This window comes from Moschus berezovskii, chromosome 4, assembly GCF_049115385.1.
Source record: "Moschus berezovskii isolate FMDL1 chromosome 4, NW_MosBer_1.0, whole genome shotgun sequence".
NCBI classification, from domain to species: domain Eukaryota; kingdom Metazoa; phylum Chordata; class Mammalia; order Artiodactyla; family Moschidae; genus Moschus; species Moschus berezovskii.
In genome coordinates, this window is record NC_142463.1 from 89,672,275 (window position 1) to 89,683,937 (window position 11,663).

At 51.2% G+C, this 11,663-nt stretch overlaps 1 protein-coding gene across 1 annotated transcript; it reads left to right on the forward strand.

The window, feature by feature from the left end:
• Nucleotides 1-3,944: 3,944 nt before the first annotated feature.
• Nucleotides 3,945-8,966, forward strand: PROK1 (prokineticin 1). The gene is made up of 3 exons (XM_055403734.2): nucleotides 3,945-4,016; nucleotides 6,990-7,115; nucleotides 8,847-8,966. Exons 1-3 carry the CDS (start codon nucleotides 3,945-3,947, stop codon nucleotides 8,964-8,966), a joined length of 318 nt encoding a protein of 105 aa, XP_055259709.1.
• The last annotated feature ends 2,697 nt before the right edge of the window (nucleotides 8,967-11,663 follow it).

The window sequence follows — 11,663 nt, forward strand, 5'->3', positions numbered from 1 at the left end:
ATAAATAAATGGATGAATACTCACAAAAGCCCATGATGGAAGTGTTATTCTCACCTTTATGTTACAGACGAGAAGACTGAGGCTAGATTTAGATCCTCACTCTGCTCATGGTCGTGAAGCTGAGCTGCTGTTCTCTTCCCCACTCTCTCACTCATAAACGCTGGTCAACATGTCTACCTGGGAGTCACGTTCCCTTGAGACACTCTAAGAAAAGGAGTGTTGGATGGATTAATCTGTTTAAGAAATAATTACAAATTGCATTTCCCTGCTTGGTGTTTCAAGAGCTCCAGTTCAGTTCAGTCGCTCAGTCGGGTCCGACTCTTTACGACCCCATGAATCACAGCACGCCAGGCCTCACTGTCCCTCACCAACTCCCAGAGTTCACACAAACCCATGTCCATCGAGTCGGTGATGCCATCCAGTACCGGAGACCAGCCTCGGCAGAGCCCAGGGATACCCTCAGGATGAGTGGCGTCGGCGAAGAAAAGAAAATGAGGAAAAGAAAGCAAGTTGAGTCTTGATTGAGAGCAGAATCAAGACTGATTTATTTTTTCTACATCAGTGTCTATATACCCTAAACTAGTACAATTCTAAAGGGGAGTGAACAAAGTCAGCTCAACATTAATTCAGTTTGCTTTTTACAAAACCGGAATTACCCGCATACTTCTTTGTTTAGGAGAGTCTTATCTATAGTAGATTTTAGTACATTATCTTCTGGCCTTGAGGCCTATTAACATCTTATGACGTTTTCTTACAAGTTAGGTGAATGCAAAGCTGTTTTTTGTAAGCTATTCTTATTTTTCCACTGTCTTGAGTTAAACAGAAAACAGAAAAGTTTCAGTCTCATAAGGTAAAGTTTCCTGAGGTCAGGGGTGGCGGGCGGCCCAGACACGAGAGGCCGACTCCGGCGCAACTGACGACGCACAGAAGCGTGGCCGAGAAGAGCTCCCTCACGCCCAGAGGTCACGGCCAGCGGCCAGAGGAGCTACCCCACGTCCAAGAGGCAGTGGCTGCGCGGGCGCAGGAGGGCCGAGAGGAGCTACTCCACTTTCAAGGTCAGGAGGGGCGGCCTTGAGGAGATACCCCTTGTCCAAGGTAAGGTGCAGTGGCTGCGCTTTGCTGGAGCAGCTGTGAAGAGATATCTCACAACCAAGGTAAGAGAAACCCAAATAAGATGGTAGGTATTGGGAGGGGGCATCAGAGGGCAGACACACTGAAATCATAATCACAGGAAACTAGTTGATCTGATCACATGGACCAGAGCCCTGTCTAACTCAATGAAACTAAGCCATGCCGTGTGGGGCCACCCAAGACGGGCGGGTCATGGTGGAGAGGTCTGACAGAATGTGGTCCACTGGAGAAGGGAATGGCAAACCACTTCAGTATACTTGCCTTAGTTTTGCCAAGAGAACGCATTGGTCATAGCAAACACCCTCTTCCAACAACACAAGAGAAGACTCTACCCATGGACATCACCAGATGGTCAACACCGAAATCAGATTGATTATATTTTTTGCAGCCAAAGATGGAGAATCTCTATACAGTTAGCAAAAACAAGACCAGGAGATGACTGTGGCTCAGATCATGAACTCCTTATTGCCAAATTCAGACTTAAATTGAAGAAAGTAGGGCAAACCACTAGACCATTCAGATATGACCTAAATCAAGTCCCTTATGATTATACAGTGGAAGTGAGAAATAGATTTAAGGGACTAGATCTCAGAGATAGAGTGCCTGATGAACTATGGACGGAGGTTCATGACATTGTACAGGAGACAGGGACCAAGACCATCCCCATGGAAAAGAAATGCAAAAAAGCAAAATGGCTGTCTGAGGAGGCCTTACAAATAGCCGTGAAAAGAAGAGAAGTGAAAAGCAAAGGAGAAAAGGAAAGATATAAGCATCTGAATGCAGAGTTCCAAAGAATAGCAAGGAGAGATAAGAAAGCCTTCCTCAGCGATCAATGCAAAGAAATAGAGGAAAACAACAGAATAGGAAAAACAAGAGATCTCTTCAAGAAAATTAGAGATAGCATATTAAAAAGCAGAGATATTACTTTGCCAACCAAGGTCTGTCTAGTCAAGGCTATGGTTTTTCCCGTGGTCATATATGGATGTGAGAGTTGGACTGTGAAGAAAGCTGATCGCTGAAGAATTGATGCTTTTGAACTGTGGTGCTGGAGAAGACTCTTGAGAGTCCCTTGGACTGCAAGGAGATCCAACCAGTCCATTCTAGAGGAGATCAATCCTGGGTGTTCATTGGAAGGACTGATGCTAAAGTTGAAACTGCAATACTTTGGCCACCTCATGCGAGGAGTTGACTCACTGGAAAAGAGTCTGATGCTGGGAGGGATTGTGGGTGGGAGGAGACGGGGACGACAGAGAATGAGATGGCTGGATGGCATTACTGACTTGATGGACATGAGTTTGAGTGAACTCCGGGAGTTGGTGATGGACAGGGAGGCCTGGCGTGCTGTGATTCATGGGGTCTCAAAGAGTCGGACACTACTGAGCGACTGAACTGAACTGAACACCTATTAAGATATTGCAGGACGAAGAGCTGACTCATTTAAAAAGACCCTGATGCTGAGAAAGATTGGGGGCAGGAGGAGAAGGGGACGAGAGAGGATGAGATGATTGGATGGCATCACCGACTCAATGGACATGGGTTTGGGTGGACTCTGGGAGTTGGTGATGGACAGGGAGGCCTGGCGTGCCGCGGTTCATGGAGTCGCGAAGAGTCAGACACGACCGAGCAGTTGAGGACATTTCTTGGGCAATAATGGCTTTTGTCACTGTGGAGAGAAGGGACTTTTATCACTGTGGGGATTGTCTGATAAAAGGTCCTGGGAGGTCTCTGGATCAGTTGGTAGGAGGGGCCGTGCCCAGATTCACCTTCCCCAAGACTGGTGTCCAAGCCCACCATGTTTGTTAGCCCCCGGATAAGGTCAAGCTCAACCCATAGAACAGGAAGGCACGTGGCTCCTGGTACCTTTAGCTGCAACCCAGCTCAAGCATGCTTTTCCTCAGGGACCTGTCAACTGGCTCATCCTCTGCCCTCTGGTTCCTGAGCCAAGTGACACTTGGTGTTTGTCCAGAGCCTCTTAGAGGGCAGTTCCTTATGAACTTCTCAGGAACATCAAACCCACAAGCCTGGCTTTGTTTTCTCACTGTTTTACATCTCCCTGTTGGAATTTCAACCTTCTAGGGCAGTGGTCCCCAACCTTTTTGGCACCAGAGAGCAGTTTCATGGAAGATAATTTTTCCATGGATCTGGACCAAGTTGGGGGATGGTTTTGGGATGATTTCAAGTACATTACACTTACTGTGCACTTCATTTGTGTTATTATTACATCAGCCCTACCTCAGATCACCAAGCATTAGATCCTGGAGGTTGGGGACCCCTGTTCTAGGGGACCGAGGACACTACCTTCTCACTATGTCCTCAGCCCCTCACTCCATGCTGAGCTGACAGGAAGTGCCCAGATTATTCTTGTTGGCTTGAGCGTGAAGGAGCCGATGCTGCTGGGTTTGGTGCAGGGAGGGGTGAATGGTGATGTTGCAAATCCCTTGATTTATTACCAAAGCCTTCCCCTGGCCTCAAGCAGAATAGAAGGATGCCCCAGAGGCGACAAGGACTGTGGGGTGCGATGCATGGAGCTGACTGGATCACTGCGTCCTGAGAGTCAGAGCGACTGTCACTGCCGCCAATGGTTCATCTTTATTGGTTTTGATGGTGATTCAATGTCATTAGGGATTCAGGTCTCATCTCCATCTCTGAGATCATCTGAATAACAGTGTGATGGGCCAGAGTGGAGACAAGGCATCCACGGGCAGCCTGGATCGGACGCTATAAATCTCAGGGGAGAGCCTGGCCTTCCGAGCTGGCAGGTCTGAGGCGGTGTGGAGGCAGCGGAGCTGGCAGTGGGTGCCTTCCCCACGACCATGAGAGGCGCCGCGCGAGTCTCAGTGATGCTCCTTTTGGTGGCCGTGTCTGACTGTGCCGTGATCACCGGGGTAAGGCGCCCAACATTCTCTTGGCCCTGGGTTTTGGGAGGAGGTCAGGGTCTGCACGGGACAGGCCCCAAGAACCACACAGGAGGCAAACCAAGGGCATGGGCGCCAGCCCCAGACCGCACTTCTGAGAGGCATCTCACAGGGTTTTCACATTAGTTAGAGCTCGATAAAGGGGATCTGCTTCAGAGAAACTGTGTGAATCAAATTCTGCTTTCAATAAATGAGGAGAGCATTGCAAATTCTGAAGTTTGGACCTTTGGTCAAAAGAAGATTTTTGAGTAATAATGAATCTTTTATGAAGTGAATTAGCACTCCCTAATTTATCTTTTGTGTAAATTTTAGTTTTCATCCATGGTTTGGTTCACATGTCAAGTGTAATTTACATAGCAAGTTGACTTAATTAAAGGCTATGACCTTATTTAGCTTCTATTGGGTATGTTTAATCTCTGCTTTCTCTACTCTTAAGAAAGTCGATCTTGAAACTCTTTCTTTCCCGTGCAGTTTATATGTTTTAACTCTGTGCCCAGTTGACAGGAATAAAGGTGATGCCAACAATTGGCTAAGTGACCCAGAAACAAGTGTCAGATAACAAGTAGAAATCCAGTCCCACTGTGGGTGCACCCAGGCAGGCACATTGTAGTATTCAAGACACCCCAACAGTGGTTCTCCCTCAGAAGTTTGACTTCACCTGGACCCACCCTTTCATGGGCACAGGTTGTGTGATGGTGATGGGACCATTCTTATGGAAACAGAAAGTAATGACTGACCTGGGAGCTTTCTATATAAAAAACCACTAGAACCAAAAAATAAAAGAGGGACATTCACTTTTGTTTCAACTTCCTCCAGCTTTTTACACAGAAAATGGAAATGTAGAGAAGGCCAAACCATTCCTGGAACTGGATTAACTGTAATGTTCACAGAAACCAAAGTCTCTTTCTTCTCCCTTTTAGAGAAAAAAGACTGAGTTTCAAAGCAGAACAAACATCAAAGGCAAGCCAATGCTTTTGGGACCCAAAGCATAAATACAACTGTCAGGACAGAATTGTACCTAATGATTGTAAACTACCGAAGTCTGCCTTCCTCTTGTGCAGCTTGAAGACCGGGAGGGTGAGAGCAGAGGGTGGAAGCCATGGTTACCCCACCAGGCAGCAGGTTGGCCCTGAGTCTGGCCCAGAGACAGGTCTGGCAGGAGGGAGGATTTAGAGATGGGAAAATGTCTTCCTAGAAGAGACTCCAAGTTGACCCTTGGGAAAACAGCGAAGAGGGACACACACAGCAGACCCGACCATGGTAGTCAGAGTAGTTAGAACTGCTCCCTCCGCACACTAAGCCCTGCTGCTGCCCAGTCTGACTCTCAGAAAGAGGCTGGGCTCTACCGTCCCCACCGTGCCCTGCTCCCTAGACTGTGACTGTCCCCAATCAGTCCTGAGGGTCCCTCGTCCCAGAGGGGGACAGTGACGCCATGCCTCTGTGGCAGAAGAGTCAGGTGGAGTCCACTCAGCCCTGACCCTGAGCTTTCAGGGACCGGATGGTGTGTGAGACGCGCCCTCACCAGGTTGGAGACCAGGTGACTGCCACCTGCACCTCCTTTGAGTGTCGAGCAGCCCCAGCATGCCCCACTTCACTGCAGTGCCCCACGAGACTGCCAGAGGGCACTCCATGGCCCAACAGAGAAGAAGTGAAGTGAAAGTTGCTCAGTCCTGTCCGACTTTTTGCGACTCCATGGACTATGCAGTGCATGGAATTCTCCAGGTCAGAATACTGGAGTGGGTAGCCTTTCTCTTCTCCAGGGGGATTTTCCCAGCTCAGGGATCGAACCCAGGTCTACCCCATTGCAGGCGGATTCTTTACCAGCTGAGCAACAAGGGAAGCCCAATGGAGAAGGGCCAACCCAAACCCAGCTCCCAGCCTCAGCTCAGAGAAGCCATAGATCTCTGAAATGGGAAGGTGGGATGCTTCAACAGGGTGGCCTCTCCTGAGTCTGGAGCAGTTTAGTTCTGTTTTCCTTAATGTAGGCTTTTGCTTAAAGCAGGTTAGTGTGGGTCTACCCTGGTGGCTCAGATGGTAAAGAATCTGCATGCAATTTGGGAGACCTGGGTTCAGTCCCTGGGTTGGAAAGATCCCCTGGAGGCAAGAAAGGCAACCGACTCCAGTACTCTTGCCTGGAGAATCCCATGGACAGAAGAGCCTGGTGGTCTACAGTTCATGGGTTGCAAAGAGTCAGACACGACTGAGTGACTGAAACACACATAGATGGCACCTTTCCGAAACCAGCAGGGCCACTCAGCCCCTGATTTGGGAGCCCAGCCCAGAGGAATCCATCCCAGAGGAGTTACTATTACTAACCCATTTTACTGCTAGTAAACTGAGGCACAGAGAGGTTAAACAACTTGCCAATTGTCACAGAGGGGCCAGGCAGGCCAGCAGAGATGCCTTGGGAGGGAACACCTGTCGGGGGTGCTGGCCCCTCAGATGAGACTGGGTTTCCAGGGAGGACTGAGGGGGCCATGGTGGGGAGGAGAGGCACCAACTCCGAGTACTGCTGGGTGAGGCCTGGAGGGTCCCTGTCCACAGAAACCTGACACGGACCACGCTGGGGTGCAGGCCATTGCGACCCTCCCCCTCAAAGAATTCGAGTTAATTCAATATCATTAGCATCCACTGAGCACCTCCTGGTGCTAGAAAAGCTCTGTCTTCTAAGATCTAGCCTTGTCAGAGGAAAGCCTCCCCACCGAGTGGCCTCAGAGGAGCTCAGAGGACTCTCAGATCCAAGTCTGCTGCCCTGCTGAGCCCTGAGTTTCCCACCTCGACAGGAGCAGGGGTGGCACTGCACAGCCTCGGGTGTCCTGGGGGACTGAGGCCTGGGTACCGCTCCCAGCACCCCTCTGAAGGGTTTTCGGGTGTACTTTCCCTTCTGGTTTCTCTGCGGTGGTGCTCACGGGCACTAATGGCCCCTTTGTCTTCCCCCTGCAGGCCTGCGAACGGGATATCCAGTGCGGGGCCGGCACCTGCTGTGCGGTCAGCCTGTGGCTGCGTGGGCTGCGGGTATGCACCCCGCTGGGGCGGGCAGGAGAGGAATGCCACCCCGGCAGCCACAAGGTACTGCTCACACTGGCTCAAGGCTCTGGATCTGTGTTCCGACTCCAATCTAGGAATTTCTCGCCACCTCCTTACTTTGGAGGCGGTTGGGGTACAGTGGGGTCCTAATCACACAGCCTGTTAGACATGGAGGCTGGTTCCATGGAGGAACCCCAGTTTCTCACTTGCCGAAGGCCCTGGGTCTCAGTTACCTCATGCATACAAAGCGGGGGAGTAGACTGACACTCCTAAAGTTTATGATCTGATAAATTCAGATTCTGAGAGTCTCCTGAATGCCCTTTACTGCACAGGGTTCTTCCCTCGGGACTTCCCAGGTGGCTCAGTGGTAAAGAATCCGCCTGCAATGCAGGAGATGAAGGAGTTACAGGTTCGATCCCTGGGTTGGGAAGATCCTCTGGAGAAGGGAGTGGCAACCCACTCCAGTCTTGTTGCCTGGAGAATCCCACGGACAGAGGAGAATGGCAGGCTACAAGCCATGGGGTGGCAAAGTGTTTGACAAGACTGAGTGACTAAGCATGCACACACAAACACACCGACATCCTTCTCTCAAGAAAACAACACAGTAAAACTGTAAAGTGGGATCCCACCCAGAGCCTGAGTATGAGGGGGTGTGCAGGGTGAGGTTGGCCAGGCCCCCAGGGAACACAGTTTAAGGAGATTCACTCCTCTGTGCCCTAGGCATCCAGCACCCTCTGCTTCCTGAGGAGCTCCCAGCCCAGTGACCACAGAACAGCTGCATGGCCTTTTTTCTGTCAAGTGGATGCGGCAGCATCTGTGGGCTTGCGCCCCCTCCCCTGGGCTTTCTGTGGCCAAGATGCCCTGCAAGTCCCTCTGGGGAGCACGCCTGCACCCAGGAGCATCCTCCAACCATGATCCTCCCTGGCACAGCCCTCCTAGGCATGAGGAGGCTGAGGCGGGGAGGGAGACAGAGCACAGTCCTTGTAGCCTTGGGGTATTCCCAAAGTGGGCAGCAGAGGCAATACACCGAGCGCTTACCACATGCCAACCTTCATACTAAGTGATTTTTTTGCAAGTTTAAACCTCTTTATCATGTAAACCTATTTACAACCATGTGTAATAGTGGTAGCCAATATTAATAACTCCTTTTACAGATAATAAATTGAAGCACAGAGAGGCTAAATAACGTGCTAGTTGTCACACAGCTGGGAATTGGCAGACCTAATTTGAGCCCAGGCTGTCCGACTTATCTATGCTCCTAACCCCTCCTACTCACCCTCCTTGAGGAAGGCTCAGCCTTCCTGTGGGTGTGAGTCATCCAGCAAGGACCCTGTCCTGTGCAGCTACATCCCTGACACCCACACAGGGTGGAGAGTGCAATGGATGAGCTACAAGTGATATTCAACCACTGGTGTGGGTGTGAACTGTGAGAGAGTGGGTGTGCTGGGTCAGCGGGGGGCCCCCGGTGGGTGGTGTGGGGGCTCGTGGGGTTTGGGGGATAGGTGGGTGGGCCACATGGCATAGTGGCTGATCACAGTGTCAGAGCTAGATCGCCTGAGGTCAAATCCTGGCTCCTCCATGAGCTGGCTGTGTGACCTTGGCATGTTACTTAACCTCTCTGCGCATCAGTTTCCTCCTCTGTAGAAGCCGTTAGTGTGGTGCTGGGGTGCAGGTGGTGAGACATTTCAGCCAGGGCTGGTCTGGCCAGAGGCTCCCCCCAGGGGCCCGCCTCCCTTTGGTGAAGGTGACGTCTCCTCTCCTCTCTCTCCCCAGGTCCCCTTCTTCAGAAAACGGCAGCACCATGCCTGCCCCTGCCTGCCCAACCTGCTGTGTTCCCGTGGCCTGGACGGCAGGTACCGCTGCTCCACCAACTTGAAGAACATCAACTTTTAGGAGTGTGTCTGGTCTCAGGACACCCACCGGGGGTCCCAGGCCTCTTTCTGAGCACAGCCTGCGGTGGTCTCCCTTGGACTTCTATTCCTGCTGGGTGGCCCAGCCCTGCATCCCCTCTGCTGCCCCGCTCCCTGCTCTGCTGACCTCCGCCCCTGCTCCCTTGCCCACATACGTGCACCAAAGCAGACATGTGTCGCAGGGGTTCACGGTCTGCCCGGCCGGCCTGTGGGGCCCTGGCTGGTGGCTGTGGTCCTGGAGGAAGGCCAGGTGAACTGCTCAGGCCGCCAGGGGCGGTGAGTGACAGGGACGTACTCCTTCCTTGTGTCTCTTCCTGCCCTGCCCTTCCTCCACTGCAGGCCCTCCGGGCCCTGCACTCCCCTCTGGCGTGTGTGCTTCTGCCTGCATCAGTGAGCTCGTGGAAACCACGGGGCCCCAAGAGGTCAGTTGGCCTCCACAAGGCTGCTGTGGGTTCAGCCTGCGGCCAGCCCGCTGGGTCAGAACTGCGGGCCTCCCATGCCCCTCCCAGCACATGTTACCAGTTCACAGTGAAGCCCCTGATCCTGCTGCCTTCCCGTGAAATGCAGACAGTGGTGGTTCATGAGGCAGTCAGTGAGTTCCCTCCAATAGTCCCCTTCCAAGTGTCAAAAGCAGGTCTGTGTGTGACCTTGAGGAAGCCTTTGGCCTCTGCTCAGCTGGAGGAGGGATGGGGAGTAGCCGGCGGGCCACTGATTTTGGACACAGGAGGGGGCCACGACCCAGGACCATGGCCAGGCTGTGTGGGCCCCACATCTGTTATAAATACGGCATCTTCTCTAGAAGCTGAGGGCTGCCTGAAGTTCAGAGCACTTTGTCTGGGTGTCACACTGCTGGCCTCCATCTGGTGTACAATCCCAGTCCCCCTCAGCACCTCCCATCTGGACCCTGCCCAAGGCTCACCCTGGCATGGCAATGCCAGTAGCCACGCGCACTAACTGCTGGTTGCAGAATAAAAGCATGAACAAGGGTCAAGTGGCCGTGTGTTCCTGCCGGGCCTGGGGATGTGGGGAGGGGGCAGGGCTGGGCTGTGTCCGGGTAGGAGAGGGATGTGACTGGAATCCTTCCTCCCCTCTGGGGCAATTTTTTGGAGAAAGTGGATACAGGGTCTGTTTGCATGAAGGGTTCGAGGCAGCTCAGTGGGCTCTAGGTGATGAGTAGGGTGTGGCTCAAATGGGTTTCTGGGTTGGAGGCAGGAGGCCTTGTGAGCTGAGCCCTTTTGTGCCTTTTGTTGAGTGTCAAATAGTTCACACCACCAGGTCACCACGTGTGGGTGAGAAAGTCTGCTTCAGGGACGGGCTGGTGAGGCCCTGATTCTGCATCTGAACCAGGGACTGGAGTATCTCTTAAGTGCTAGCCGTCCCTTCCTCATCTCAATTCTTAGTCTAGGAAAGTGTAAAATATAAGATGAAAAGTATATTGTATCCTCCGCCTCTCAGAAGCCTCCAAGGAGACTGGTTTCTTAGTCCTGGGGTCCTGCCCTCCTTTCCTTGCGCTTAACCCTATCATAACCCTGCTCAGGGTGTGCTTAGGACAGGCTTTACTGCAGGGCCCACCCAGGCCAGGCCTGGGCGCCACATAGGGCTTCCACTTTGATTTTGGCTCCATCGACAGACACTGGTGCTTGCTCTGCACACCTGCCTGCTTCTTGTATCTCTTTATTTTTCTTCTTTTTTTAATTTTATTTTTACTGGAGGCTAATTATTTTACAATATTATATTGGTTGGTTTTGCCATACATTGACATGAATCCACCCCGGGTGTACATGAGTTCCCCCTCCCGAACCCCCCTCCCACCTCCCTCCTCCCCTTATCTTCCCTCTGGGTCATCCCCGCATACCAGCCCCGAGCATCCTGTAATATGCATCGACCCTGAACTGGCGATTTGTTTCACATATGATAATATACATGTTTCAATGCCATTCTCCCAAAGCATCCCACCCTCACCCTCTCCCACAGAGTCCCAAAGACTGTTCTATACATCTGTGTCTCTTTTGCTGTCTCGTATACAGGGTTAAGGTTACCATCTTTCTAAATTCCATATATATGCGTTAGTATATTGTATTGGTGTTTTTCTTTCTGGCTTACTTCACTCTGTATAATAGGCTCTAGTTTCATCCACCTCATTAGAACTGGTTCAAATGCATTCTTTTTAATGGCTGAGTAATACTCCATTGTGTATATGTACCAAAGCTTTCTTAACCATTCGTCTGCAGATGGACATCTAGGTTGCTTCCACGTCCTGGCTATTATAAACAGTGCTGCAATGAACATTGGAGTACATGTGTCTCTTTCAATTCTGGTTTCCTCGGTGTGTATGCCCAGGAGTGCAATTGCTGGATCATATGGCAGTTCTAGTTCCAGTTTTTTAAGGAATCTCCACACTGTTCTCCATAGTGGCTGTACTAGTTTGCATTCCCACCAACAGTGTAAGAGGGTTCCTTTCTCTCCACATCCTCTCCAGCATTTATTGCATGTAGACTTTTGGATAGCAGCCATTCTGACTGGTGTGAAATGGTATCTCATTGTGGTTTTGATTTGCATTTCTCTGATTATGAGGGATGTTGAGCATTTTTTCATGTGTTTGTTAGCCATCTTTATGTCTTCTTTGGAGAAATGTCTGTTTAGTTCTTTGGCCCATTTTTTGATTGGGTCATTTATGTTT